The following is a 28,000-nucleotide window of genomic DNA, read 5'->3' on the forward strand; positions in this document are numbered from 1 at the left end:
ACTGAGGATAGATTCATTGAAAATTAAAATTAACACACTTCTCAATTTTAATTAAACGATCATATTTCATTGAATTTTACAAGTAAATTAATGAAAATTTTCTATTTTTTTTATTATTCATAAAAGATTTAACTAAAAAATATTGAGAGATTAAAAGCTACACTTGCTATCACATTAATCAAGGAAACTGAAAGTTAGCATCTTCCTAGTCTAATATTTTATTTCTGTTAATTTCATTAATTTAACTTAATCTTTCAATAATTAAGATTTTAAAATTACTCAGTCTCTTATAAAATTATTAATGCATTGCTTAATTAGCATCCAGGCAAAATTATTTAAATTATTAGTTGCAAGATTATAGATTATTTTATACAATTTAAAGGGCATGAGACTGTCACTGAAGGTAGGGTTGTCCTGCACATATTTCACTGCCGTTCAGGGCTCTGAAAGCGTCAATCACAAAGAGCACGCTGGTTACGCATGAAAGGACGCCCTTCCACATTCCATATCGCACGACCTAAATAAAAAAGTAAAAAATAAAAATTAGAAAAAAAAATTAGAATTATAACTTTTTCAAAAATTTTAAATGTTTTTTCAACATTAAATTAAATTAGATTTCTAATAACATTCCACTTGTCCAATATAATTTATGTTATTATATGTGAATAATTTTTTCCATTTTTTTTTTTTTTTTTTTTTTTTAAGAAATTATAAAATGAAGTGAGTGAATGATGCTTTTGAGCTTACAATTAATTCTCTTGGCTCATCGTCCCAAAATCTCAGGCAAGCCACTCCGGATGCTAAGAACAAGATTGCACCCAAGACGCTGTAAAGTGCATCCTAAAAATTAAAAATAAATACGATGCAAATTATTTCTTTTCCTTCCTAATAAAATTTCAGATTAAAATTCAGTTCAAAATAAAGAAGAAAAGAATGCTTGCCACGTGACTTGGAAGAGGCGTTTTGATGCATTCAGCGAAGGCGCCGCCGAATTCCACAATCAGCATGCCGATGAAAGTGACCGACAGAAGCCAAAAATGCTCCATGTCGGCTGGTTTTAGGCTCATTGCGTGCAAGGTGAGGCAGGCTACAGTGAATATCTGCAAAAATATTAGAAAAATCAAAATTGTAAGAGAACATTTTAAAATTATTGCATGTAATTATTTTTATTCATTTCTAATCAGATCAATTTTGACACTTTTGTCATGATAGAATAATTAGTAATAAATTTAAAATCCCTTTCATTTTGATTATTTATTTTTCACATCTTTCTTTCTTCCATGACTTACATCTGACATTATCAAAAAAAAAAAAAAAAAAATTGGACGCACTTTTAGCCGAGCTTATTAATAAGATTAATAAGCAATTTCAATATTATTTATTTCCTCCTGAGAAGTACAAATAGCGAGCCCGGCAGGAATAATGCAGAGTGAGAGACACACCTGGCCTGTGCAAGGTCGTACACTCACTTAATCGGCACCACCGACAGATCTCAACTTCCAGCTATGTTATTGCCTGGCGCCTCTCGATCGTCTCTCTCACAATCAGGTGCCGCGCGTGAGAGAGCAAATAATTCAGTCGCTCGCAAATCATCTCATCACCACCATGTGATGCAGCTCTGATGGTGGTGCGTTTTCCGAATTCCTCGTCCAGGCAAGTAAGTTTACTTTGAATATGCTTCTGTTATCGCTCCCCTCTCCCAATCAAGGATCAATTCTATCAATTTTCTTTTCTTTCGAGACTGCAGTTTAAATTTTCAAAAAATGGAATTGATTTATCGAAGGGCGAACAAACGTTTCCCGTTTGAAATCTAAATATGGCATTGGAGGAAGTAGATCCAGCATTTGTCACAAACAGAAAGCTCTAAAGAGCGGTTATAATAAGGGAATTTAATTTATTTTCAAGTAGGAAAATATAAAAACAACATTAAACACGATTTTGTAACTCATGATGGTCCTGATCAATTTTTTTTTTATCTTAAACAATTTAATTTTGAAAAGTGTAAGTATTAGATCAAAATAAAAATTAAATTAATTAATGAGAATAATTGTTATAATTTTCTTTCACTTATTTTAAACAACTTTTTACATTTTTATTATTTTAAATCAAGTTTTTATAATTTTGATTTTTTAAATCTTTAAATTTAATTAATTATGTTTTTATATCCCATTTGTTTTAATCTTAAATTTGTTTACTAACTCACTAAATTAATATAAAAAATTATTTAAAATCAAACAAACAGGTTTTTTTTATCAATTTGCTAATTTCATAGTTAAAGTTATCTCATTTCATTTCAACAATGCTGCCCTCCATAAATGTTACAAAAATATAAATTAAAATAAAAGTAAATCTGAAATTATTTTATCTTGCAAAAATGTAATTCTATAAAAAAAAACATGAATTTTTTAATTATACTTCTTATACATAATTTTCTTACTCAGCAACTTTCCTTAAAATTTGATAATAACATCGCTTGGAAAAATTTATTCTTTTTACTTTGGACTACTTCTTAGGAGTCTATTGTAATTTTCCCACATAAGTAATATTTGTATACGTCGGAATGCGTGTAAAATTGTTATGCCCATGATCATGAAGCCCCAAATATTACATTTTGCAATATGTTAAGCAATATTTTAAATGAAAAAGTGAAGAAACACACTTTCGGACCAATTTTTATTTATTGAAATTAGGTTGACGTATAAATTCCGTGGTACCTAAGGCTAAATTTAAAAAAAAAATCAGAATTTGATGTAAATCCCTTGAACCCCATATTTTTTCCATAGAATCAACATTTAATGTCATATGCATCAGTAAAAAAATAGCGTTTTAAAAATGTTGGGGCGAATTTCATCAATATGTGGGCTGTGGCCTTAAATCAGAATTTGACTCACCAATTCCAAAAACTTGACGCAAGGCAGTCGGCAGCAGCGGGCCATGGCTGGCGCACGATCTTAACCCTGAGAGCTCCGTTCGCCGACTGGAAAGAAACACATCGGGCGCGAAATAAGCATGTTGACCCTCACTGCGAATAAAAATTCACCTACAATAAAACCACGAGCAATTGAGCCTCCGCGTTTCTCTCTCACCAAGATCGGGTCGCGCGCACCGGATCAAATGTGCGTACAAATAAATCTCATTGAAAAAGAAAGAATTGCCTTCTCCAATGGCACACCAATCAATGAAACAAGCTTTAAGCATTGTTTGTCCTACTTTTCTCTCGCGTTCTTCAATTATCTTGGCTCAAGTACCGCATCCTTTCAATTAATAGCCTTTGAAAATTATCCGCTCCGTGTAATGTAAAAATATAAAAATCAATGCCGATGAAGATGGACAGAAATTAATTAAATCAATTAAATTACTTTGAATATGAAAAAGTTTGGCTTCTGTTAGAGTAAAAGAGCGAATAATGCAAATAACAAGAGTGTGAGGTGAAAATATAATAATTTTATTTCCATTTAGAGACACACAATTATATAAAACATCAGATTCTTAATTTTATATTAGCTTTCAGCTTAGCAGACTTTTAGGGTTAGACGTGTTTTCTTTTTTTTTCCTTTGTCAGAGCCTACTGTAATCTCAGTCAGTATGTATTTTTTTTTTATCAGCAACGCTCACTATTTTGATATTTATTTTATTTAAAATTTAAAAACACCCATAAATATTATTTCATGCAAAGTTTGTACCCTCAACTTGAGGTTTATTTTGTGCAAAGGGAAAAATGGTGGGTAGAAATGCAGATATTAAAATTTATGAAACGGCAGAGCCACAGAGTTAGGGCTGGTTGAAATCAGCTGTTTCAATCGCGGAAAGTGAAAACGAGGTCGAGCAGGAAAATGACGGCGTTGATGATGGCAATGGAACCCTTGGCAACGCCGATGTTCTTTTTGTCCTTATCGATGGTGATCCACTGGTTGTTGTAGTACTGAATGGTCAGCACACCGCTAGCAGCGAAAAGGGCAACACCACACAAGCTGTAGAACATGTCCTGGAAAAAAATGGGGGGAAAATTAGAAGTTTAAAAATAATTTTGAAAATAAAATGGATAATAGAGCTTAAATCGATTTAAAAAATTTCATTGAATTAAATTCTGAAATCATTGGTTACTTACAACACGCTTGGGCATGGGCTGGCCAGAAATAATGCCCGCAAAGATGCCAGCCAGGACAACAAGGAAACCTCCAAAGGTGGCTGAGATGATGATGTGGGCATGAAGATCAGCTGCCTCAAAACTGTGGTAGTGCAGCCCGATCAGGACGCATGTCAAGACCTATAAAAGGAAATTGATAAATTATTGAAATTAAAAGTTCTCTTCAGTAAGTGGTGATCAATTACGGGAAATGATAAATGTTTTCAGTATTAATAATTTAAATAAGTTTTTTGTTTAAAATTTCATTACTTTATTTTTTTTAGTAAAATAAAATGGCATGGGATAGTCTGTTTATTTAAATAACATTTAATGATATAACAAATTATTCGTACAAAAAGTATCATTTAATGGGTGCCTCCCGAAAAGGCTCGGCAAATTAACCTTGTGCCGTAAGTTTCCATTCCCACGCATGATTTCGGCATCCTTGGATTTATTTTAATACAAAACATACATTTTAAGTGGTTCCTAACATAATTATTTCCAATTTCGCAACTGCGTAATTTTTATGATTCAATAAAATAAAAAGTTTTTCCTTACCAATTCTATGATCTTGAGGATGGAAACTCTGCTGAAGGATGCCATTTTTTAGGATTTTTCTGCCTGAAAAAAAAATATCAAAAAAATTAGTTCGTTGGGTAATTGCAGAGAAAAACCAGAAATAAAAAAGAAATTCTCTCATGAACCCAGGCGTTTCATATACAGCTTTTCATAAAAATACCGCTCGTGATGGCCTCTGTGACCTCTCGACCGGCGTTCGATTATTTGATTGATGAAGCCGACCAATTCCTCTGAACGAGATTATTTACGACTTGAAATTACAGGGCGTGTTATTGCCTCATCTCTTTATTATTATATATACGCAATGTAAAAAGTAATGCAATATTTATACTTCTTTACTAAAGTATATTTAATTTCAAAATATAACACTTGAGTTGAGTTTGATTTTTGTCCAAAGTTTTATTTTAATAATTAAAGTTGAAACGGATCAACCAAGTTAATTTTCTCTCCCCACTTTCGAAGGAGAGACAATAAGGCACCGCGCCTTTATAGCTTTGGTTGAACACCAACTCGGCTCTCGCAGCTCTCTGATCTCATCTCTCCACCCAAATGCCTTCAAGAAACGCTGTTTCTGTCGAGGTTGTTGCGTCATTATATTAATATTCTTAAAGCATTCTCACATCGTTTGGTATGGATGGTGGTATCATAAAAATTACGTCACAGTCTACTAAAATCTTCTAAATTGTAATCCTATTAACAACAAAGAAAATAACATCCGGGAATTCGAATTTAAATTGTTCGCAAAGCTTTACTAATTTCCAGCAAAATATTTGGCAGAATTAAAAAAAATTTAATTTAATTTCCTGAGAGTAAATTAATTATTCATCTCCGACATCTCTGTCGAGAAAGGATTTGGCCTTTTTTTTTAACATTCATTTTCGAGCACCAAATTTGTAGCAACATAACAACCTCAAATTATTGTGAAATTTTATTTTATCCCAGGCAATTTTGCCGCATTTTTGTTGATGGCCTCTGCGGTTGTTCACGTCAGAGGTATGGCAAACGAAAACTTTCACTAGTTGAGTGTACCAGAGGTGTTTGAACCGCGCTTCTGAAACGTTTGGTGCTCAATCACGCAGAGACTGGCACGCATGGGATGGTGTATTCGATGCACTCCTCTGAAATAGAGGCAACATATTTCAACGCCGTATGGTAATAATTAACCCAAGCTCCACACAGAACGACAAGATAATATACAGAGAACTGCGTAAATAATCAAAAGTTTATTTTTAAACAAGTAAATATTTGCAGTTGTCATTAATTGAGCCTGACTGCATTTAGAATGAATAAAAATTTACTATTTAAAAAATGTACTCGGATTGGATGGAATTACCCCTGAACGAGTGGAGTAAAAATGCCAGTCAGAGGCGTGGTGCGATGCGAGGGTGTCATGGTTAATTTTAGCCCACGCGCCGCCGAATGTCTAGCGAGGATTCAAACGGCGCGTCTCGCGAGCATTAAAATTGTTATTCAAGGAGCGCAGCTGCCTTTTTAGAGATGCGATCAAAGAAACGCACAAAAGAAATATAGTGAAGATCTCTCTAATGCGCTTATTTACTGCGAATTGGAGAAGAATGCTCTCGTGACTGAGGAGGTCAGGGTGACATCATCAAAACAATTTTTCCATCACCTTGACTCAAGAAGAGGCTTCGCTAAGAAAAAGTCTCTAAAGTCTCAAAATTGCAGGAAAGATATTTATTTATAAATTGCGTTTCAAAGAAAACAAGTTCTTTGCACAATTATAAAAAGTCACGCGTTTTTTTATATGTTATTGACAGTTCTATTGATACCCACAAGTTGGTATCATTGATTGATTTTAAAGGACTCGTTATTGTTAAAGTCAAATATTCAAATCCTAGCAACAATGGGGGCCAAAATTTGCGATTGTTGGAAGACGATTGGAAATTTTTTCCATTATTGTAAATAAAATCATATTTCAAAAATGAAAACAAAATCATGTATTGTTAAACTTTTTAAATTTTTAAAATCATTTTCTACGTCGTAAAAATTCAAATTTGAAAATGGCCGGAAGGAGGTTCCGAATCGGACTGATCAAACCTGAAAAGTCCGTAGCCCTTTCTCCTGCGTATTCCAGCAACGTCACCAATCACGGCCGATTTCAACTTTTCGCCGACCTGCTGGAAGACGAGCCGGACACTTCCATGCTCGTCCTGGCAGCCTGCAGGGACGGCGACCTCGTCAAGCTAAGCCCGGACCTGCAGAGGTCTCGGACCATCACAATTTCGACCAAAGCCTTTGCCTGTCCGACCGACCGGACTCGAGCCGAGCAACTCAAGATAACGATCGACGAGACGTTTGTGCGACGAGTGGTTGATCAAAGTAGTGGCTCAAAATTGAATTTTGAGTCATTGGACTTGAGCGACGTCCAGTGCGGTTTCTTCTCCATCGACGAAATCAACGAGAGAAAATTAAAGTCGTTGGAAATCAAGTTGCCGGGACGATTGATCAACTTCCTGCAAGATTACGAGCGAGACAAGTCGAAGAATGAAGAAGAGGGATTGTCACGCCTGAGTAGACAGGAACTTCTGCAAGTTACGAGGGAGACTAGGGGACGTAAAAAGCTGCAGCCCCGAAAGGAGGCCGAGAGTAATTTTTTGGAGGTGTCTTTGAAGCCCAAGAGCTACTACGATTTGAATGGACGCAGACACGTCGTCGAAAAGGAAGGCGAGAAGAAAAAGAAGAGGCGCAATTTGAAGGAGCAAAACCGGTGGTGGGTGAGATTGTCCGAGCCGCGGATTAGGGAAATCGGGAAGTATTACGAAGAGCAGGTGGAGATTGAGCAAGAGATTGATCAGACTGCCAATGAGGAGACTTTGCCCGAAGAAAATAAAAACGAATTTGTCTTTTAATTGGATATGGATTTGAAATTTAAAATATTAATCAGAAATACACAATTAAATAAACTTCCAATTGAGATGCTCATCTTGTTAACCGCTTTCTCGACGAATCCATTAAAGAAAATATATAATAAATAAATAAAATATAACTCAGCAGTTATGTATTCAGAAAAATTTCCTTAGAAATGCACTATTATATTGTTAATAAAAGTATTTTTTTGCTTTCTATATTTGAAATATCTTTGACAGCAATCGCAGAGCACACAAATTAGGTAAAAGGAAGTTGTATGTAATATTTTTTTAACGGCGCATTCATAATTTTCCTAAAATGTCAACAAGTCGTTGCACAAAAACGGAATGAGAATTTACATAGACAAAGCGCATCGCACTTTCCATACAAGCTAATGTGCGCATTGTGTTTTGTCTGTGGAGAGGAGTGCATCACGCGATCTTTCCACATGCATGGGAATATATAATCAAATAAATGCATCGTGGCCAAGAACACAAAGTTGGGGGAGGGCCGCGCGCTATATACGTGGGAGCAGCGCGCATCCAAATAACAACAACCGCGCGCGGCCTGTTCGTCTTGATGACCACAGGATTTTTTTTTATTCCACCTCCCCTTCTCATTCCGATGCTGTCGGTTGGCGTCCTTTTAAAAAGAGCAGCTCGAAAGGCCAAAACACCTTCCAGAGAATTCTGCTAATCTGGATGGAAATTACAACTTTTTCACAACTTTTAACATCAAAATCTCTAAGGATAATCGGCGTGGAATGGATTATTTTTTTTTTTGAACAGGTGCACGCATCTGGAATATACGCTCTATACTGACCATCCTTAAACCAACGCCCATATATTTCTAGAAAAGATTATTTTTGCGAAAAAGAAACACCGGTGGAAATAACAAAAATAGAATTATTCTTTTCATTAAAACTTTGGAAAAGCTGTATTAAATGATATATTCGCCCGAGCGTAAATAAAATTTGTACATGGAAAAGTAAATCGGTGCTCACCGTTCGTGGAAGCGAAGTGGAAGCGTTCGTACTCCTCGCGCACCGGACAAAGCCTGAGTTGGATTTTCAGGCGCGGTTCTCTCTCATAAAAGCGGCGGCTTCGGTGCAGCCACGCATGCGCCCTCGGCAAAAATGCTAACCTTTGGTGCTCTCAGGTCGGCTGATGATGTCATTTTTCGTCAGGTGAGCGACGATGAGTCAGGTATTACGTGCTGTAAACAAGTATACGTAATCAATTTTGGGACGAGGCATAATATGCAAAAATGTATCATGACGTGGGCAACGTTCGTATATTTATATTTCTGCAGCCTCCGCGGCTTTAAAATTTATGTGAATATTGAGGAATGGTACAGATGCAGGCAGGGTTTAGTGGCGACGAGTCAAATCATTTTGGAAAAAATGGTTTTGTACTGTTATTGTTAATTATAAAAAATTTAAAAGGCAAATAAAATTATAAAAATATAAATTTTTTAAATTATGGTTGATGCAAAGCTTTTTCAACTTTGTTTATAAAATATAGTTTTTAATTATTATCTGAAATATGTTTCATTTCAATTAAAATATCAATTGCAGCTTTGTATTTTTACTCCCTGTTTAATAATACATTCATTTCACTCAATTCTAATTTTTATTTAATGAAGACAAACTTAGAAATCCAAAACTTTTTCTTTCTTATCAATTGAAAATTTTCACTCTGTACAATGTGTTAAGTCAAGATGGTTGAGTCTGACCATTATGTCTCAAGTCTCAATGAGCAATGTCCGTTAATTCTTATCAGTCCAATGGTTGTCGGCCTCGTGGTAATGAGTAAGAAACATGATATAATGATGATGCATGCATCATCATAATCTTGCATTTGTTTTTTTCTTCCTTTTAATTTTTCATGTGAAAACACGCAGTTAGTGAAATAATAAACGTGATTTGATTTTAAAACTGGAAAAACTAAGCTGCAATAAACAGTAACAATGGAAGGTGAAAAAAGTATATAAAAATTAAAATTACTTATTCTATATTTAAATATTTTGTAAGACAATAAAATGCGACATAAATTGTTGAGTTTTGTTCATTTTGCATTGAAAAGTGTCAAATACTCATACTGCTGGTTAATTTCTTTTGCAGAAAAAAATGACGCGATCACCTATTTAGTTAAAATTACCAATTTTCACATCATGACAACAAAAGCCGCGGTTATAATTTACATTCATTATGAACATGAGCGAACCGCTAAAAATATACTCGTTACTTATTCACCACACATTTTGCTGCTCACTTCATTTATTTCTCTTGGTGCTCACTTGGTGCCCACTTCAAGTCACTCAAGCTCTACGTGGTGTCGCTCTCTAGCGGTGAACATGGAAAAAGCTCGAGACTGGTTTTTAGTTAGTCACGATTCCTGAATTAAAAAATAGATTTTCTCATAAAACATGCGCGCATTTAAAAAATTGTATTATTTTTGCAATAGTTGCAGTAGAAAAAGGGATGAAGAAATTCAAATAAATTTAGAAGTACTGAACGAAAAATATAAATTTGTTTTTATCGACGTTTCTTAAAAATCATTTTTAGCCAAAAACTTGAAAATTGGAAAACAAATTGTAGAATGGGTTAAAATTAAGTAGCTGATATAATTATATTAAATTAATTCATTTTTATTTTATAATTCATATATAAAAATAAAACATATTGAAAACCAGTTGGAAAAGTGAAGGAAAACCGCTATGGTGTACGCGATTTGATCAGACATTTGATTTATTTAATAAATTTTTATGATTTTGCGTCTTTTTTAAAGTTTCCTCTTTCAATAACTTTGCGGTCTCCCTCTCATCAAAACCGCACGTCTGACATTTACAAACGTCATTCTTTTTGAAGGCTAAAAATAAGTGCTGAAATTTTCATAATTATCTTTTGCTCTTTCTTGATGGGTGAGACGTGAGGAGGATCTGATCATCAGATTCTGATGTGAAAAGTGAGAATAACTAATTACAAACTATTTAACTATCCGACTATTATTAACAAATTCAGTTTATTCTTTTTACACAAAAGTTTAATTTTTTGTAAATTAATGCAAAATAATATAGATATCACAATTGGTGGATTTTATTTTTATATTATTTATTGTTTAAAATATATTTTTAATTTTTTATTTATTTAAGTATTTGGATATTTTTCATCATCTTAAAACCTAATTTAACATATTAATATAAATGCTCAGATTAATTAATTTAAATTAATAAATTAAGCTTCTTATGGATTGTTTAGTGCATTATAAATTCCAAAATGTATATACTGAGTGCAATTTCAGGTATCGTGATCATTAATGTAATGATATTCAATATGATTTAAAGGTGATAATTCATCATACGATCAAAGCTAAACGTCAAATGACCGCAAAGAAATGAATAATAAATATCAATGTTTAATTAAAATGCTTTAATTTTACAAAGACCCTTTTACGTGATTTGGTTTTACTGACACTGCGCGACTTAAACACTAATAAAAAAAAAACAAAACCCTTGAAAAACACGATCACCAGAAAAAAATTGGGTTTTACAACTAAATAAGTGCAGATTTAGAACAACAAATACGAACATAGAAATTGATGCAAGGGACGGGCGAGAATCTTGAAATTATCATTACAAAGAAATATATATAATCAACATCCGGCATCCTCTGGGGAGGATGCGATCGGCATCATCAAGTGCCGGTGGCAGGATCTGCATTAGAAGTTGTGAAATGGGTGGGCCTCTCCGCAGCAGGAGACAAAATCATACAACCGCGTAATGTGTGAAATTCATTTTTGAAGGCGGAAATCCTGGATTCCCTTTCTTTACAGGCACAAAAGTAAATAACATGCGCCTCAGAAGCTTTTTTCAGCTTGTTTATAGAAATGGACATTCACGTGGAAAACCCCCGCTCGATTATTAGGCCTATCTAATTATATTAACCCGAGCGCAGATAGCTCACCTGGCAGCGCGTGGACAAATAAAAGAAATGCGCGTGTCCCCCGAGCGCTCTCACTCTATGTCACTTTCTTTTTCCTTCCCGGCTCCGAATAGGATCCTCGTCACATCACGCAAATCAAGGTTAAGCCGGATTACTCAATATCTCGTTACCTTCCTCTCTAACAAGAGCATATCGCCTTTCCTCCTCACTGGCCGCTAAAGTTCGAATCAATTATTTTACCGGCACAGGGATGAGAATTAACGTTCTTGAATAATTTTTTGCTTCGGCTCAAAATTTTTAGCCGTTTTTTGAGTCTCAAAATTGACTTTTTGGAATCCCACATGTTGCCTTGATATATTGAAATGCTTAAAATTAAAATAAAATTAAAATAATTTGCCAGAAATGACTAAAAATTTTAAAAAAAATGTATTTATAATTTTGGATTTCCTATGTTTTGACTTGAGCATGTAAAATTAGTTTTCTTTTGATGTTAGAAAAAGTTTTTTGACAAATGAGTTTCTCACATTTTTAATTTTCTGATTTTTATAGAAATCATTTTTTTATAGCGAAACTGACAATTTTGTGACATAAAACTACACTCATTTTATTCGTGAACGTAAATTTGCAAAAAAAAAAAAAATGCATTGTTTCTTGGAAATCTTGATACATTTGAGCTCAAAATTGCCTTTCAGACTATAAATAATGAGAGTATTTGGCCTTTGCAAATCGAACATAATTCTCATCCCTTCGAACAATTGAAAGTCGTAACATATACGTGAGAGGTCTTTTAAAAATAATGAAAGCATCTTACGCCGAGTGTGCATGCACGACCCAGGGTTACTCTTTATTCTTTTTGAAAATAATTGCTGGCACTTGGAGCGGCGGTCGCCGCTCCAATATAAGGTCAACTGGGAAGTCCACTTGCGGCGAGGCTTGCGTTGCCGCGCCGTGAATATTGAGCAGGGACAAATTTCAAAATTTCGCATCCTGCTCTTATCACACACACACGCTGCCTATTATAATAGATGTTCCTTGTGTAGTCGAGCCGGTAAAAGTGCAGTCTGAAAGCGAATGTGCGTTTCAATACTTTCTCTGCCAGGCTGCAAAAAAAAAGTCCAAGGAGAGAGAAAAATTCAAATTGATTTGATGCAAGAGGCGCGCGATCGGCGCGGCTCGTGCAAGGAAAATGGGACTTATTGGCAAAGAGGTAATGAGGGGCAATGAGAGTTAACGTGCGCGTTATAAAAACATAAAAACCTCAAGTGTATGTGCTTGATTATTATATTGGTAACTGCTTTCTTTGCCACGCCATTACTGCACAATTTCCAACATTCGGTACATAAAAAAACGTAAAAACCTAAAATAATAAAATATACTAAAAATATATAACAGTTAAAAAATCATTTATGATCAAATTGCACAGCTTAATGAAAGCAATATAGCAATTAATTTTTTCCAAATTGCTACTTAAATTTAAAACTTTACATTGTTGGGCCAAAAGATATGAAGGCGAATCAAAATCACTAATTAAAATGAGAATTATATTGCTAAAAAATTATAAATAATATTTTATATTTTAAGATTTTATTTTATTTGTGATAATATATTTGGTGTTATCTAATTTCGATGTTTGATCCTCTGCACAAATCAATAATAGCAGAAATTAAATAATTTTCATAGAAAAATTCCCAACAATTTGTAAATTGATAATTAAGAAAATATGCAGGCCGTTCTTTCAATAATAAAAAGACTTATTAAATTAATTTTTAAATTTTAATCAAATCAAGCATAATATTGTGTAAATAACTGCTTAGCAACGCACCTCTCGTAACATTTTTTATTCTTGTTTACTTTTCTCTCCACTCCTTATATTAATGTCCCTGTTTCGCTCTTTGTCTGGCGCGGCGTCTGGATTTTCTTCCAAATTTGGGTCAGGCGCTGTGTCGCATTTTATTTTTCACAGAAACCCTCCCATGGACGCGGAGGAGAAAAAACTCGTTTCCACGTCTTTCGTCAGCAGCATCTTTTATAGATTCAACACGTCCATAATGAAAAATTATCTCTTTAACATATTTTTTAAATTATCTTCGCACGCAAATCGTTAAGTTATGCAGCAGAAGCGCACAAGCATTACGACATTGACCTGCTCTGGCTCGCCGTTGGCCACTTCGCTCTCTGCCTTGCTCTGCGATGATATAATTTCAAGAGCTGCATTGTAAATACAAAAAATACGAGAGAGCCAGTGTCCTATTTTTTTAAATTGGCAGAACAGTCCAAGTTGGCAGCAAAACAATGGACAGGATTGTTCAGTGAATCGTTGATTTTATCACTGCTCTCTCGTAAAGTGATCTAATGACCAAGAGCAAAAATAATAATAATAATGAAGTGGAGTGTATGTAGAAGTGCGTAACATTATATTATACACACTCCAGAAAAATCTTATAAGCAGCTTTTGCTTTATTGATGATGATATTATTACTGCCCAGACTGCAATAAATATGCATGCAAAGTGCATTTAAATATTTAACGGAATCACTTTGTGAGTAAGAAAAAAAGAAAAATGCAGATAATGAAATGTGATGCAACTTTTCAGTGCAAACTTAAATTTGATTTCATACACAATTACGATCCTGTGTATTATTCTCCTCGGTCATGAAAAAAAATTTAAATCGGAAAAAAAGTGAATAACAAAAAAGCAAAGCTGCTGAAACGCCAAACATAAAAAGTGACCTTTTCCTCCTCAAGAATGGTAAACAATCTTTGTTTATGAAAATTTATCTACTTAAGTCCCATCCCTGTTTTTTTTTTTTTATCAAAAGTTCACAGAAAAAGTATTTTTTTTTTTGATCAAATTTGACGATTGAGGGAAATGAAATTTAACAATTAATGAAAATCAGTTTTTTTTTAGATAATAACAATTTGTAACAAACCCTGCTCTGTTAAATATAAAAACATTAATTAAAAAAAAAATATTTAAACAAAGCCACAACCCCAACGCAGCCGAGCCCTGACGCCTATTATCAGGGAGAAATTTCATATTTAATAAAGAATTTTGTTCTCTGGTCACCAGAACAATTAATTTGTTTATTTTTTTAATAACGTTTCTTCGGAGAAAGCAGAGCAAATCACGTAAAATAAATTGAAATACATTAATTGAAATCAGCAGATCAGCCTATGCCAATGATAAATGCGCAGTCTGCGGGCTATTCTTTGTATTCCTTTTACAATGATGCGCGCATATTGTGTTTGTATATCCAAGATAACAGTATTTTTATATGTATATTCTATGTGTGCTTTTAATTAACACGCCGGCATACAAAAGTAGAATACATCGAGTTGCTCTTTTCAACCGCTCCATTGTCACTGCGTGCAATTTAGTGGCGGTTGCAAAAAATAAACAAGTGCGTACCGGCAAATAATAATGGGGGTACCGATGAAAGAATCGTTTAATCAAGAGCTGCGATGCTCGCTTGAATTCAATCATCGCTGCCCAGCTGATGACATTCAATGTCGATCGTTCACATCAAAATTCAATAGCTCAAAAATCTATACAAGCAATGATTGTCTGCCTTTTTAAAATTTTTAATATAGATAATTTTACAGTTAATTAAAGGGGCTAAATAAAGAATTTTTTTTTAACTGGAAAAAATTAATTAAATTATTACCAAAAAAATGAGCATATTTAATTAATTTAATACTGAAAATGAGATTATTGCTATATATTATATTATATATTATATTACACAATAAAAAGGCAGGTTGCTTCATGAATTGTAACTCAAGTTGAAAATTGTGGTTTATTTATCTATCATAAAAAGGCAATTACTTATGCCCAAACCATTGCACACAACCTATTTTTAAACATTCATTGATATTGATGATTTTAAAAAATGTACCAAGGGTATTTTTTTTTTTTATAAAAATTCAATAATATTTTATAATTTAAATTTCTTTATCAGAGGAAATTCTCATGGTAAGATCTTATCTTTTCAAATGCGGTAGATTACATTTATAAAATAATAAAAACGCACAACGATTTCCAATAAGAGTTGCGCTTTTTTCCTTGTCGCATAAAACCGGATAGCGCTAGACTAGGAGTGTATCAATTTCCGATGACGTGTGGGCGAGTTATAATTATGAGAAAAAACTGGGAACAAAAAGCAACCACAAAAACTAGGTCAAAAAAATTTTCCCCGAGCCCTTTTTCTGAGATTTTGGCCAATGAATGAGTGATTTAGCTGTTTGCAGTGCACGCGGTGCGCATGGTTTATTTAAAACGAAAATAATGAAATATGGGTGCCTCGCGAGAGCAAAACCATCAGCTCGCCAGCAGCATCATGAGCTGCGGCGCTGGTCTCTTTTTATTCAGTCAGTCAGTTGACGAGAGAAAGTTGAGGCGAGTGCACGTATATTCTGCATGGTGAGCTGTGACATTTCAAAGTCGACCGCGCCACCAAGAGCACCCGTGCATGTTTTTTGATTCATTGATCTCTGTGATTGTTTATTATCAACGAGTTGTAGTTTTTTTTTGTAACCTTTCGGACATACAATTTTGCTGCTCTACCACTCCGCTGAACAGGTGAGTGCTTTAATTGCCGTTGATTTTTTACGCCGCTTGACATAGAAAGGAATGGTTTTGGCATTGACATTTTAAATGTCGGCTGATGCGAGAAAAAAAATACACGGGCCGCTCTCTGCTATATACACGCATGAATCTTTTTAATGGATTTTTTAAACTTTCGACGTTTGTGCGAGAGACTTCCTACTTTGTGAGGCAGGTCTTGAAAAGAAAACTGAATAGGCAAGTGGATGTATATGTACGCGCGCCGGTTTTCGCAAAGTGCTTGGCCTAGAAAGAGCGATCGTCATTTGTGATCGAATATCAATCTGTAATTATTACGAATTGAACCAAATTGGAGCAGCGCGATTTTGTTGGACTTAATTAATAGTTGGACATTCTAATGATATTTCGTGATTTGTATTTTCTATTATTAATTTGAACTGAAGGAACATTTGCTAAAAATTTTCAATTGTTTTAATTTTAAATAATTTATTTATTGATATCATTTTAAAATGATAAAAATTAGGCCAAATTTTTAGTTACAGCAAAAATAATTTATCTTAATCACAATCATTAATAGCGACACTGAATGTGAACGGAAAAAAACTCATTTCTGACGCATATCATCCTTTTACTATGAATCATGATGAGTTGGGAAACAAATAAATAAAGGAAAAACAATACACAAGTAGTTATGAAGATTGAAGATATAACAATTGAAATAACTTTCTATCAATCTTTTGGAGAGAGAAATTACCCAAAAGATTCTGTTGAATATCCATTCATTCACCAATTCTTTCAAGCTGCTATGCACAATTTAACTTTTTTCAAATGATTTTGTTCATGTGAACTTGAGCAGAGAACTCGTGTCAGAATAATGTGCAAACATTTCGCAATATGTAAATAAATTAGAGCGGCTTAAAAATTTACACAAATAATTTAGAAATAATGACGAAAATCTTTCACATTCACTTCAACTTAAAGAGATAAAGTGGTGAATCAAAACCTTAGAAAATTAAAAACAGATTTCCTAGCCTCAAGCAAGGATGGTAGAAATGATGAAAAGTCTTATTTTTTTACTATTGTTGTTTATTTGTCCAAAATATTTTAAAATATATATAAATATTTCTTTATTAAAAAAAAAAAAACAATTCCTGATGATGGATCAGTTTTAAAATTTGAAAGACGTTTCACAGATACAAAAAAGCTGTTATTATTGTAATTTATTTTTAGTATTTAGTACATTTTTAGAGAAAAGTGATTTTTTCCATCTGTCCAAAATACATTGTTTCAGCTTTTGTTATTAAAAAAATTCAACAAAATTGCTGGTCATCACCATCTTTATGCTTTTGATAAAAATGCATATAATCCAGAACGGAAATAAAAACACAAAATAAAAACTAAAAACCTGTCACTTTTTTACAAACTCTGAGGCCTCCTCCACAAGTCCACAAGGGTCTTGAATACTTTTTTTATTTTGATTGGAAAATTGTATTCCGCTGTGGGGCTGCTTTGTGTGGTCAGGTTTGGAAATTGGTTCTGGCAGAGCAGCACATTAGACACACATTGCTGCTGCTGCACTTTACATTTCCTTTCCAATTGATTCCCCTCTCGCACCGTCTTGTGTTGCTTATCCGCGGTTGAACCTTTCTTTGTTGTGCCTCCACCTCCTCCTCCGGCGCGCAGACACTGGCAGTCAGGTGCGCCTCTGCCTGGCTTGCCTACCTGCGATCGCGCGGTGCATTCGAGTGCCCGCAACCGCGCCGCAAAGTAGTGTACCCTGCAGTGCGAGATTCCGAAATTCCTTGTGCATCTCGGGGAGGATCCGAGAGGGATAAAATGTGAACAGAACCGCGTCGCCATATTTCGCCTGTCGCGCAGATTCACAAAGGATACTTTCGCGGAATCAATCGATCGCCTCGCTGCCGAAACAGGTAAAACATCACAACGTGAGGAGAATGGCAATCAGCCGTCTGCGCTGCCCATTAGCCGCCAGTTTATGAGAGAATTCGTATCGCAGACTCCTTCGTTTGACCTCATTTTGGCCCGGGTCAATTTCGGTGTTTTTTTCGTCTTGCGTCTGCATCTGACTCACCGAGGCATTTCTTTTATTTTTTAAACGCAGGAAATTCGAATCAATTCATCTCCGCTGAATTCGCACAGGGCCCGGATAGAAATATGAGTCACTGTGCAGCAGGGATGGCTGAACAGGTGTGTAACTCAAGTCCCGAGAGGAAAGGAAAAGCCGACGCCGCCGCTCGACACCTAAGTGCGGCTGTCAAATTGAATTTTATTACGGGTGGGTGAATCATGCTCTAATGCTCAGGGCGCAGCGTTAATTGATTTTGTGGATAATTAGAGGTGATTAACTTTGAAAGAGTGACCGGCCCCACGTTGGATGGAATTTAATATTTTGAAATATAAAGTAATGAATATTTAAGAAAAATATTTGTCATTTTGAACATAATTATGTACCGGTTTATACTATAAATCACTTCAGACGGTAAATAAATTTTTTTAGACCTTGTTTATATAAAAAACATGTATATTATTAACAAATACTAAATTATCATTTTTCTTCAAGTTCTTGCTGGAATTAGGTAGAATTATTGAATAAAATTATGCTGAAAATTATTCGTATTGTTATATAATAATTTATATTTTTATTATAATTTATTTTGTTTAATATTTTAAAATTAAATTTCAACCCAAAAGTCTGCCTTATTCTATTCCAAAATAAGGAACAATCGATTACTAAATATAAATTTTTTTTTATTTTTATGTATCTTAAATCGTCTCCCATAGAGTTAGGTTTTCTTTCTTATTGTCGTTGATATTTAAGGAAAAATGAGTTATAGAATGAATAAATAATTTTTAATTGCTTAGATTTGACAAGAAACTCGTTGTTTTACATATAATTAATGTGATAATAAGAGAGACAGGGAGACAACGCCCTGTTACCTCTTTTAAACATTTTGTATACTTTTTACTTCCGACTGCCGACAAACGAAATTTGAAAGCAAAATTGTTTGAGCATTTCATTTTGTTTAGCATTGAGTCAGTTGCCTTCTATGTTGCTGTTAAGAGATTAGAATTTTATCATCTTTACAATCTCTTTCCGTTGTTGCAAATTTAGGGAGGCTCCCATCCGCCTTGTATAATTATTCAAATGTTTAAATAACAATATTTTCAATTGCAGCAACATTCCCGTTCCCAAAGCACACGCCCGTCAATTGCTCCGCGCAGTTTATTATTTCTCTTATATATCAGCAGCAATACTCTGGTTTCAACACCAGATAAATTAAACAAGCGCAAAAGAGTAAATAAACAAACTGCTTAATAGTCGAGCGCACGACATTAAACACTACTGAGAAAATGTGTCAAAACAAAAATTTTTCGTCACGCTCTTTTATTCATTCATGTAACACTCAATCGACGTAATTATAAAACTACCTACTTATTATTTTGCATCTCTCGTAATCTGCATAGAAAGGGGAGATGGCCGAGATTTGCGGCGCTATTTTTGACTTTGTGTCTTTTGGCGATCAAAATAATGATTGGAAATGATTAGCGCGCCGCCTAGAGCGCGAGTGCCAACACAGCGACTGGGCATTGTGTGTATCCAGTGGTAGAGAAGAGAGCCTTTAAATTACAGTTATGTAGTCGATTGGTCTTATTCTTTTTTATATAATGCATGTCGCGTCCATCAGCGCAGTCCGTCATTATCAGCGGCGCTGCTTTTGCTCTCTTGAGATGCAGCTCATCCCAGTAGAGTTTGGAAAGTTCCGATCTCGCGCGAGGTTAACACATAATCGAAGCAACTTAATTGTTTATTAAAACGAAAGAGGGTGAATAATATAATATGAGGATAAATAAAGATTTCCTTTCGTTTTTTGTATAACTTTCGGAGATTATAACTCGGTCTGGATTTAGAAACTAACACGGCTTGTCCTGATTTTTCTGTATAACACGTGTAAGGGAATTATTAGGAAAGTACACGGTTATTTTTAATAACGCGCCTGGGTTTACCTATGCTCGCATAGGTTAATTTGAAAGCACAACAAGGAAAGCCGAAAAGCGGTCAGCTGTCTCTTTTTCTCCTCGTCAACTTCTAATTGTAATTTCTTTTAGACTTTTGATGCACTGAAAAGATTCTTCTGCAGATTTTAAACTTTGAAGATTATAGCAAATAGAATAAAAACAAAATGCTTATTAAAGACTTACAGAGATTTTACATTTGAATGAATGAATCATTTCCATTAACAGACGAGACATTTAAGGCTCTCTGGTGAGAATAGATTGAATAGAATTACAACTTTCACAAAATACTGAAAATTTGACATATTTCTTAAAATAATTAAACAGTTTTTAGCAGAATATTTCCTGAGAATTAAAATTTCAATAAAAATCAATAAAATTACATACAAATTGAAAGAGTTTAAAAAGAAAATATAGCTTAAAAATTAATCTTTCCATTCGTCTCTTTAAATAACATCCAAACAGGTATAATAAAATTATGAACATTCTCCTTACGTGTGTAGATTATGCCCGAAGGATAGAGTTGAAGGTTGCGACAAAAACTTCTCAAATTATTTTCCATCGCACAAACCGCACGTACCTTTTTTTAACTCTTTTTGCCAGCGTCTCGGCCGCACGAGAAGAACTTTTATTCCGTATATGTTTATTTAGATTTGGTTAGAAAGTAGAGCTTGATGTAATTTATTGCGTCAACTTTGTCAATTGGCTTCGGTGAGGTCTTTTCTTGTAGCTATTAATCTTTGGAGATGCTGCTGCAGACCTCATTCCAAGGTGAATTATGGAGAGATACGCTCGGACCTATAATATAAAAGCATACAAAACAGACACACCGCGGCGCGTTTTGGTGTCTACGCGCTTCATTCAATTATTATGGCCGCTCTTCGTCTCGTCTTCCTCTTTCTCCTTAATTTAGTAGAACTTGACCGCCTTCCTGATAAAACTCCACGGGCGTTCTCTTCTTTTGACTTTATATAAGCTCGTAAAATCTCTTGGACCAGATGAAATAATGCTAATTAAAAATTGATTTCTGATATTTTTCTTTTTCAATTCTGCAGAACCGGCCAATATTCCAGTGATAAAATGTAGTTTTTCCTTGAAAACGCCTTTTCTGCTGTCAGGGACGTGCAAAATCGTGACGGGAGTTAATTTTTATTACATCATGAAAACTCATCTCTCGCCGCCCGAGTGCGGGTCTCGTGCTGTAATATACGCTCCACCGCTCAGTTGTATATTTTCATTAAAATGTTGACGGAACGTGGGAAACCAATGCTTTTTATACACGTTCTGAGAGAATGACTTTATTCACCTCCCGTGGCACTTCTTATGTATCTCCGTAGCTGTTTTTACTACAATTCTCACTGCGGCTTCTCCCCTACCTTTTATATTCTTAATAGACTTTAAAAATATGAACGCACCAAAATTGGAGTGCTCAAGAAAAGTCGTGCTGTAACTGTATTAATCTTTAACATTTCTGGTCGTTGAGACACTTTTATTACCATAAAATGCATCAAAATACTTGTAATAAAAATAGATAACTCAAAAAAATGAATAATTTTGTCTAGATAATAACTTTAATTGAATTGTTTTGCCTTTTTAGAATGTTCTATTTTATAGAAGTCAGGCTTTCGTGAATAATCAACCTTGACGTTTGTGCACCGTTTAAATTAAATATTATGGCTTACAATGCACAAATAAACAAATTTAAAGCTAGTAATAGCCTTGGAGGGGTAAAAACTCAACAACATTTGTGAGTGGGACAGAAATTCAAACCCTGTGTCAAAAAGAAATACATTTCAGCAAATGTTTGATTTGTTAAATAGTCACAATTGATCATCAGAGATAACGAAGTTTCCAGTAGCAGCAATAAAAAATAATACAAAAACGTTCTCTAATTAGTTCAAATGAGAAAGTTCAGTCTTGAAAATTGCACTGCTCAAATATGCCAAAAAGCAGGTTATTCAAAAAGATTTACAAGCAAACTTGTAGTTATTAAAATTAAATGTCTATTAACTTATATGTTTTTAAAAATATATTTAATTTGTTCACGTAAATCATTAAATATTTTTTATTTTTTATTAAAATAATTTTGTCTTTAATATTTTTATTTTTTACCTTATTAAAAACGGCTTTCAGTAATCAATATTAAGTTAATTAATCAGTTTTTTAAAACAACTTTTATTGAGACCTTGAGTTCTAAACATTTTGTATAAATAATAAATACAAGTTACTGCTTGGCCAAATTTTAATGATAAATTCTCTCCATTAAAATTGAATTCTGGTCTACTCCCGATAATCGAAAAAAATAAAATTTGACATTTCTTCATATCTGGCTCCATTTAAGCTATACTAGGCTTAGTAGACTTAATTAGGAAACACTTAAATGCTTTAAAATTGAGCCTATAATTATAGATTTTATTATCAACTTTTTTATCATAAACAATTCTCTCTTGTTCTAATTGCCACTTCCATTTTTTTGTAAAATGTTTGTGAGATCGATAGAAAATAATTTAAATTCACCGAACAAAAAAATAATATGAAATTTTGCCGTTTCTCGTAGGCCAACCCTTTCAGAAACGTTAAAGCAGAGTTCTTTTATTTATAAAATCTTGGCAGCGTCCAACGTGCCAACACAAGCGTGTGAAGAAACAAATCTTGCTGGTCGCACGTTCTTTTCTTTTGCACCGGACGAGAAGTTTGCTCCCTGCGAGCAAATATATGCATTGAAGAGAGTGAGATGCGCCGCGCACACGTCATACAAAAATGTTTTTGCACGTCGGTGAATTTAAACACTGAAACCGTGGCCTACTTTTGACCAGCGCGGTCTGCCTCTCTATATATTAGTGTGTCCGACGTCAACGTTTGGACACAAACACTTGCCAGTTTATTCAACACACATTATAAATGCACTTTCATCGCCAATAATAACGAACGACGGACTTTCATTTTCCAATTTAATCGCTCGCCTGGCGACACTCTTCTTTGGCTCTCGCATAATTTTCAACGACAGATCCACTTTCATAATGCAATTATGCGTATGCTAACTTTAATAACAAGAAGGCAATTAGATAAATCAGCAACATACGCGCTGCTGCCGGTGTTTATGATGAAGCATTGTAATTATTAGTATTATCAGAGGGTAATAAATAAAGGTTTTATTGACTTCAAATTTTCACCAGTAAAACATGCAGAGAAATGAAACTCGCTATATATTTTTTTTAATTGTGTACAATTTTTAAATATTATTACAGATTTAAACCAATTTTTCAAGAATAAATAAATGCATTTTCAAAATTAAATTTTCCATTCAAATTGATTTTTTTTTTACAATTGAATAATTTATTTTGTAAAGAAAAGCTAAGATAATTATTCATTTTAACAACAAATTTAAAAACCCCTTTCTTTCTTTAAATTCTAAGAAATTTAATCCTGAAAAGAAATCTGATTACTTTTTTTAAATTTTATTTTCATGGCCTTGCAACGTGCTCCATTTTTGCACAAATTTCCTGGTCTACCGTGGCAAGCTGTATAATAATGTTGATGTGTCAGTTTTCGTCTCATATATTTTACGCTCACCCGCGCTTCCTGCGGTAGTCCGTCTTGTCATTACGAAAAATTCACGTTCTGAAAAGTGTGTTAATTTATTCAAACATCCCGCAGCGTGTAGAATGATGTGCTGCTCTATCTAGAAAAGGAGGCTTCCTTCCATGGCTGCTGCTCGCGCGGCTGATATCAGTGACCCGACCATTCATGATGTTTTGGTGTGAATAACCCCTAGAGAGCGCCTCTGCGATGCCATGCACTTTTTGTTTGATGCCGCACCACCATCATTATGTTCATTTTCACGCATTTGTGGATAATCAAAAACTTCTCTCCGCGATTCGCCGGCCTAGCTAGCTAGAGTTGTTTGTGTGAAAAGTGTGTAGAGAGAAAAGCGCAGCTCCTCCTTTAATCGTCCCGCAGCACTTTTTGCCTTCCGCCTCAATAGACCGCGTAATAATAGAGAAGCGCACAAGTGGCTGGCAAAAAGCCGAGCCATTGTTCGAAATTACGAAAAAAAACGCGTCTCGTGACTTACTAAATTATTGACTTTCATTTTCTAATTAATTAATTTTGAATGAAGAAAGTAATGTATACGAGATTTGATGAATAATGAAAAAAATTAAGCCTCTCTTTTTAAAAAGAAGCAACTTTTTAGTTTTTCTATTTTTGATAAAACACCCCTGAAAAATCTTAAAAATATCTTCAAAAATATTTGTTTTATAAAAAAAGAGAACAGGAGGAAATGTATAAATTTAATCATTAACCTAACAATGTATTTTTATTGCAGTCCATTTTAGAAAGGCCTAAAATTTGCCAGAATTTACAGAATCAATATTTGATCGTGTTAGAAGAAATTAAAAGCATTTAATTTGGTCTGAACATTTTAAATTTTTTCATAACTCTGCAATTTAGGATTTTTTTATTCTTTCCCATCAAATTTCAAATGAAAGAAATTCGGAGCTGCCAATTTCAATTGCAATTTTTTTTGCCACACCATTAAACTCACTTCCTCCTCCTAACTTGTGCGTTTAATAACTCAAGTGACACCCACTCACAGTTACATTACATCCTCTTTCGGCTGGGCCGCTGTGTGAATATTAATAGTCGTTTTTTTTTTCAAACTCACATGCAAGTGTTACTCATTAATTTTATTGCGCAGCTCAATTTCTTGTATATATGAACTGTGAACTTGCTGAGGTTCGCAGAGTTTTTTTCTTTTATCTTATTGATGAACAAAAAGAAGAAGTGCTGGCTGGTTCACTTTGTTTGCAAAAACAGGGAAAGGTCGCACAGCAGAAATCTACCAGCATGAACTTGAAATATACCGTACGGATGCAAAGTATAATAGGGGTTTATCTTTTTTTCCATTAAATAATAATAATAATGCGTCGTCACTTTCATAGAGTTTACAACTGTGAAAACCTTCGGAAGCTTTTCCATCTCTGAAGGAAAACCCGTGGCTTAATTACAGCAATAAACATTTTTTTGCCAGTGAGTCTCAAATGCTCTGATCGGTTTCTCGATTGTTCCTAACCCTGGAGTTGCGCGCTGACAAATATCTTTTAATGGGTTTTTAGAGCAAGTAAGAAGTGTTATTGCTCTAGATGAAACAAAGACGCGATTACATAATGATTAGGCCAACCAGTTCGCCGCCGAGTGCACTCCATCCATAAAATAATGCTGGAGAGACTTGTCGGATTGTTATCAATTTTATTTTTTCCAACCAGCCAACCTTTGTAAGATTAATTGCTTAATGCGAGTTTTAATTAACCGCCTTGTGATTCGAAAAAAGCATCGGAGCATATAAATGAATTTAAATATATAAAAGCGCCGCGCGTGTATTGTCGACGGCGCTCTCCTAATTTATGCACTCGAGTACACATAATGAGAGTGCGCGGCGGTGAGCTTGTTCCAGGTTAATAACAAGCACACTTAAAGAAAGCTGCCATGTCCTGCGGCTGCGAGACGCGCGGAGAGCACAATAAAAGTGTCGCTGTTATTGTCGATGTTTGTGACACCTGTAAAATGTTCACCACCTTGAGCGCTGATTTATACATTTGCAGCAGTTCAGTTAAATAATAATACTACTTTAACTCCCAAACAGTCTCAACTCTCTAATGTAATAATAATTTGTAATGAATTGATTGAAACTTATTGCGTTTGAGTTTGATACAAAGAGGCAAAAGTATTTGCTGCATTAAAATAATTTTACGAAAATTTTTGTTTAAACTGTGATTTTACTTATTGCAATAATAATTAAGTGGCTTTTTTACTATCTTAAATTTTCCACGATTATAAAAGCAGAAGCACTATTTGCTTGAAGCACATAATTCCAAAGAAATCGCTGAAATTATCTCAGAGACAGTTTTAAGAAATAAACTATTATTTAGGCTGCACAATTTTCAACAAAAAAAGGGTTTGTTTGACTCATATTAATTTGCTCTTATTGTTAGAATCAATTTAAAAATTCAAAATTTCTGATGCGGTGTAGTTTAAAGGTTTTAAATTATTGGCAATTTTTTTTATTAAAAGGATAATGACGGAAACATTATTATTTCATTTAAAAATGTTATCTCCTTGCTCAAAAATAACTATGTTTGTATTTCACTAATTTCTTTAAACTTTTGTTGCAGATGGGGGTGCATGAAGGGAGGCACGAAGAAGTCCGCTGGCAGCTACCCAAAGTTGCGGTCAGTTAACTTTCGGGTGGCCGCAAAATGCACTTCGGCCGACTTCAAGTGAGCTTGGCCGTCGCCGTGCTGACGGCGCTGCTCAGCGCCATCAGCGCGGCGCCGACGGCAGCGACGCCGTCGTCGCGTCTCGACGAGCAGGGCTTCTGGAAGGCGTGGGTGTTGTTCGAGGACCCTGCCGTGCAGCACTCGGAGGAGACCGGCCGTCGGAAGGGTCAGATCATGCCCAAGAGCATCTTCATCGCGCCCGTCGTCAAGGACCAAATGCCCGACTGCGCCCCTGGCTACCAGGCGGACGCCCTCGGCAGGTGCAACAAACTGGTCAAGGTCAACCAAAACGCGCAGCTCGGCTTCCTGCTGCAGAAACTCAACGCCATGTACGGCGGCGCCAACTCGGAAAAGTTCTCGGCGCCCAAAAAACCGACCACCACCGAAGGTCCGCTGCAACTTTCCATCCCTCTGGATGGAGGTGTCCGGGTGGAGAATTTGACATCTACGACCACCACTGAAAGTCCTCCGACCACGACGGAGCCGACGGAGGTGGCCGAAGTCATGGTGGTGGCTGCCCAGGTCGAGTTCGATGATGAGACAAAGAGCACCGCCCTGCCAGGGGCGATCGTCACCCTGTGGCACGTCAACAACGACACCACCCTGACCACCACCCTGCCAGAGGTGACCGAGACTGATGAAACCGTCACCCCTACAGAAATGACCACCCCTCCTGTTGGCCCTGAGGAGGAAGAAACCACCCCTCCTCCGATTGAGCTTGAAGAGGTGATCAGCGCAAGCACCATTCCTCCTGTTGAGGAAGACGAAGGTACAACCCTGGTGACCACCACTTCCCCCGAGGAAGAGGACAGTATTGTGGCCACCACGACGCCAAAGACCCCCTGGAGGCGGCCAGCACTGCCCGATCCGGTAAAAATTATTTCAAAGCCGGCAGATCCGGATCAGGTTGCTGTGATCGAGGCCGAATTTCTCCCTGAGGAACTGGAGGAACCTGACGCGGAGGTCGGCACCCCCACCCCTCTGGCCCACCATGAAAGTCAATCAAGTCCGGTCATCCTGGACAGGCCGTATCCCCCAGCATTCCAGAGGCCCTCCCAAAGTGAAGTTGTGTTGACCGACCTGAGTGTGGGCAACTCGAGTCCCAATGGGCAGTGGGGCCGACCTTCTGCCAAATTGGAGCAGACGCCACCTGTTGTGCCATCGCCGGATAGGATAATCTTCCCTGATGAGAAGTACAGGAACGGGGGCAAGCCCTGGGCGTGGGGAAATTGGGAGCAAACGACCCCGAGGCCGTTGCTGCTCAACTTTTACTCGCACCTGCCGCAAGTCAGTCACAATCAGGGCGGCGGTGGTCGACGGACGCACCTGAGCCACTCGAACCTCTTCCCAGCGCCGGGCAGGCAAACCCCATTATATTATCAGGAGCTGTCAGGTCACGATGTGGCTAATGTGCTGGGCAGGCCTTGGCGGCACTACCGAAATCAATACAGACATTGAAAACAACAAGTATATAGAGAGACTCTTTCTAGTAAAAGAGAGTGAGTGCTATTATGTTTGTAGGTGGAGTTCGAAGAAAAGAAATTTACTCAATTATTCAAAGTGTTATGGAAAGTTTAGAGTAAAGATGTACAATTGTATTATTTATA

General features: G+C 35.6%; 3 protein-coding genes across 7 annotated transcripts; 1 reads left to right on the forward strand and 2 right to left on the reverse strand.

Moving 5' to 3' along the window:
- Positions 1 to 10: 10 nt before the first annotated feature.
- LOC132194959 (uncharacterized) lies at positions 11 to 3,062 on the reverse strand. The gene is made up of 5 exons (XM_059616588.1): positions 3,045 to 3,062; positions 2,892 to 2,977; positions 942 to 1,100; positions 748 to 840; positions 11 to 517 (listed from the first exon to the last, which is right to left on the reverse strand). Exons 2-5 carry the CDS (start codon positions 2,934 to 2,936, stop codon positions 395 to 397), a joined length of 420 nt encoding a protein of 139 aa, XP_059472571.1. The 5' UTR covers positions 2,937 to 2,977; positions 3,045 to 3,062; the 3' UTR covers positions 11 to 394.
- Positions 1,521 to 27,998, forward strand: LOC132194956 (mucin-2-like). 5 transcript variants are annotated; one of them, XM_059616583.1, is made up of 2 exons: positions 1,521 to 1,657; positions 26,289 to 27,998. In XM_059616583.1, the coding sequence occupies exon 2, from the start codon at positions 26,373 to 26,375 to the stop codon at positions 27,849 to 27,851; it is 1,479 nt and encodes a 492-aa protein (XP_059472566.1). In that variant the 5' UTR covers positions 1,521 to 1,657; positions 26,289 to 26,372; the 3' UTR covers positions 27,852 to 27,998. The 5 variants fall into 5 exon arrangements, with proteins under 5 accessions (XP_059472566.1, XP_059472567.1, XP_059472565.1 ...); XM_059616584.1 differs by having other exon boundaries at positions 1,549 to 1,653; XM_059616582.1 differs by lacking the exon at positions 1,521 to 1,657 and adding an exon at positions 15,907 to 16,095.
- On the reverse strand, positions 3,425 to 8,671 carry LOC132194856 (uncharacterized). Its single transcript, XM_059616420.1, has 4 exons — positions 8,577 to 8,671; positions 4,685 to 4,747; positions 4,109 to 4,267; positions 3,425 to 3,985 (listed from the first exon to the last, which is right to left on the reverse strand). Exons 2-4 carry the CDS (start codon positions 4,727 to 4,729, stop codon positions 3,797 to 3,799), a joined length of 393 nt encoding a protein of 130 aa, XP_059472403.1. The 5' UTR covers positions 4,730 to 4,747; positions 8,577 to 8,671; the 3' UTR covers positions 3,425 to 3,796.
- Positions 27,999 to 28,000: the final 2 nt, after the last annotated feature.

The sequence above is a fragment of the Neocloeon triangulifer genome, unplaced genomic scaffold, assembly GCF_031216515.1.
Source record: "Neocloeon triangulifer isolate White Clay Creek 2 clone unplaced genomic scaffold, ASM3121651v1 ptg000008l, whole genome shotgun sequence".
In the NCBI taxonomy this organism is placed as follows: Eukaryota; Metazoa; Arthropoda; class Insecta; order Ephemeroptera; family Baetidae; genus Neocloeon; species Neocloeon triangulifer.

Excerpts from the sequence above, each read along its gene's own strand:
- LOC132194856 (XM_059616420.1), bottom strand. The coding sequence starts at position 4,729 with ATGGCATCCTTCAGCAGAGTTTCCATCCTCAAGATCATAGAATTG. Across the intron at positions 4,268-4,684 it reads TCCTCAAGATCATAGAATTG|GTCTTGACATGCGTCCTGAT; the intron begins GTAAGGAAAAAC and ends TTCCTTTTATAG. Across the intron at positions 3,986-4,108 it reads AGCCCATGCCCAAGCGTGTT|GACATGTTCTACAGCTTGTG; the intron begins GTAAGTAACCAA and ends ATTTTTTTCCAG.
- LOC132194956 (XM_059616583.1), top strand. The coding sequence starts at position 26,373 with ATGCACTTCGGCCGACTTCAAGTGAGCTTGGCCGTCGCCGTGCTGACG.
- LOC132194959 (XM_059616588.1), bottom strand. The coding sequence starts at position 2,936 with ATGGCCCGCTGCTGCCGACTGCCTTGCGTCAAGTTTTTGGAATTG. Across the intron at positions 841-941 it reads CGCCTCTTCCAAGTCACGTG|GATGCACTTTACAGCGTCTT; the intron begins GCAAGCATTCTT and ends TTTAATTTTTAG. Across the intron at positions 518-747 it reads ATGAGCCAAGAGAATTAATT|GTCGTGCGATATGGAATGTG; the intron begins GTAAGCTCAAAA and ends TTTTTTATTTAG.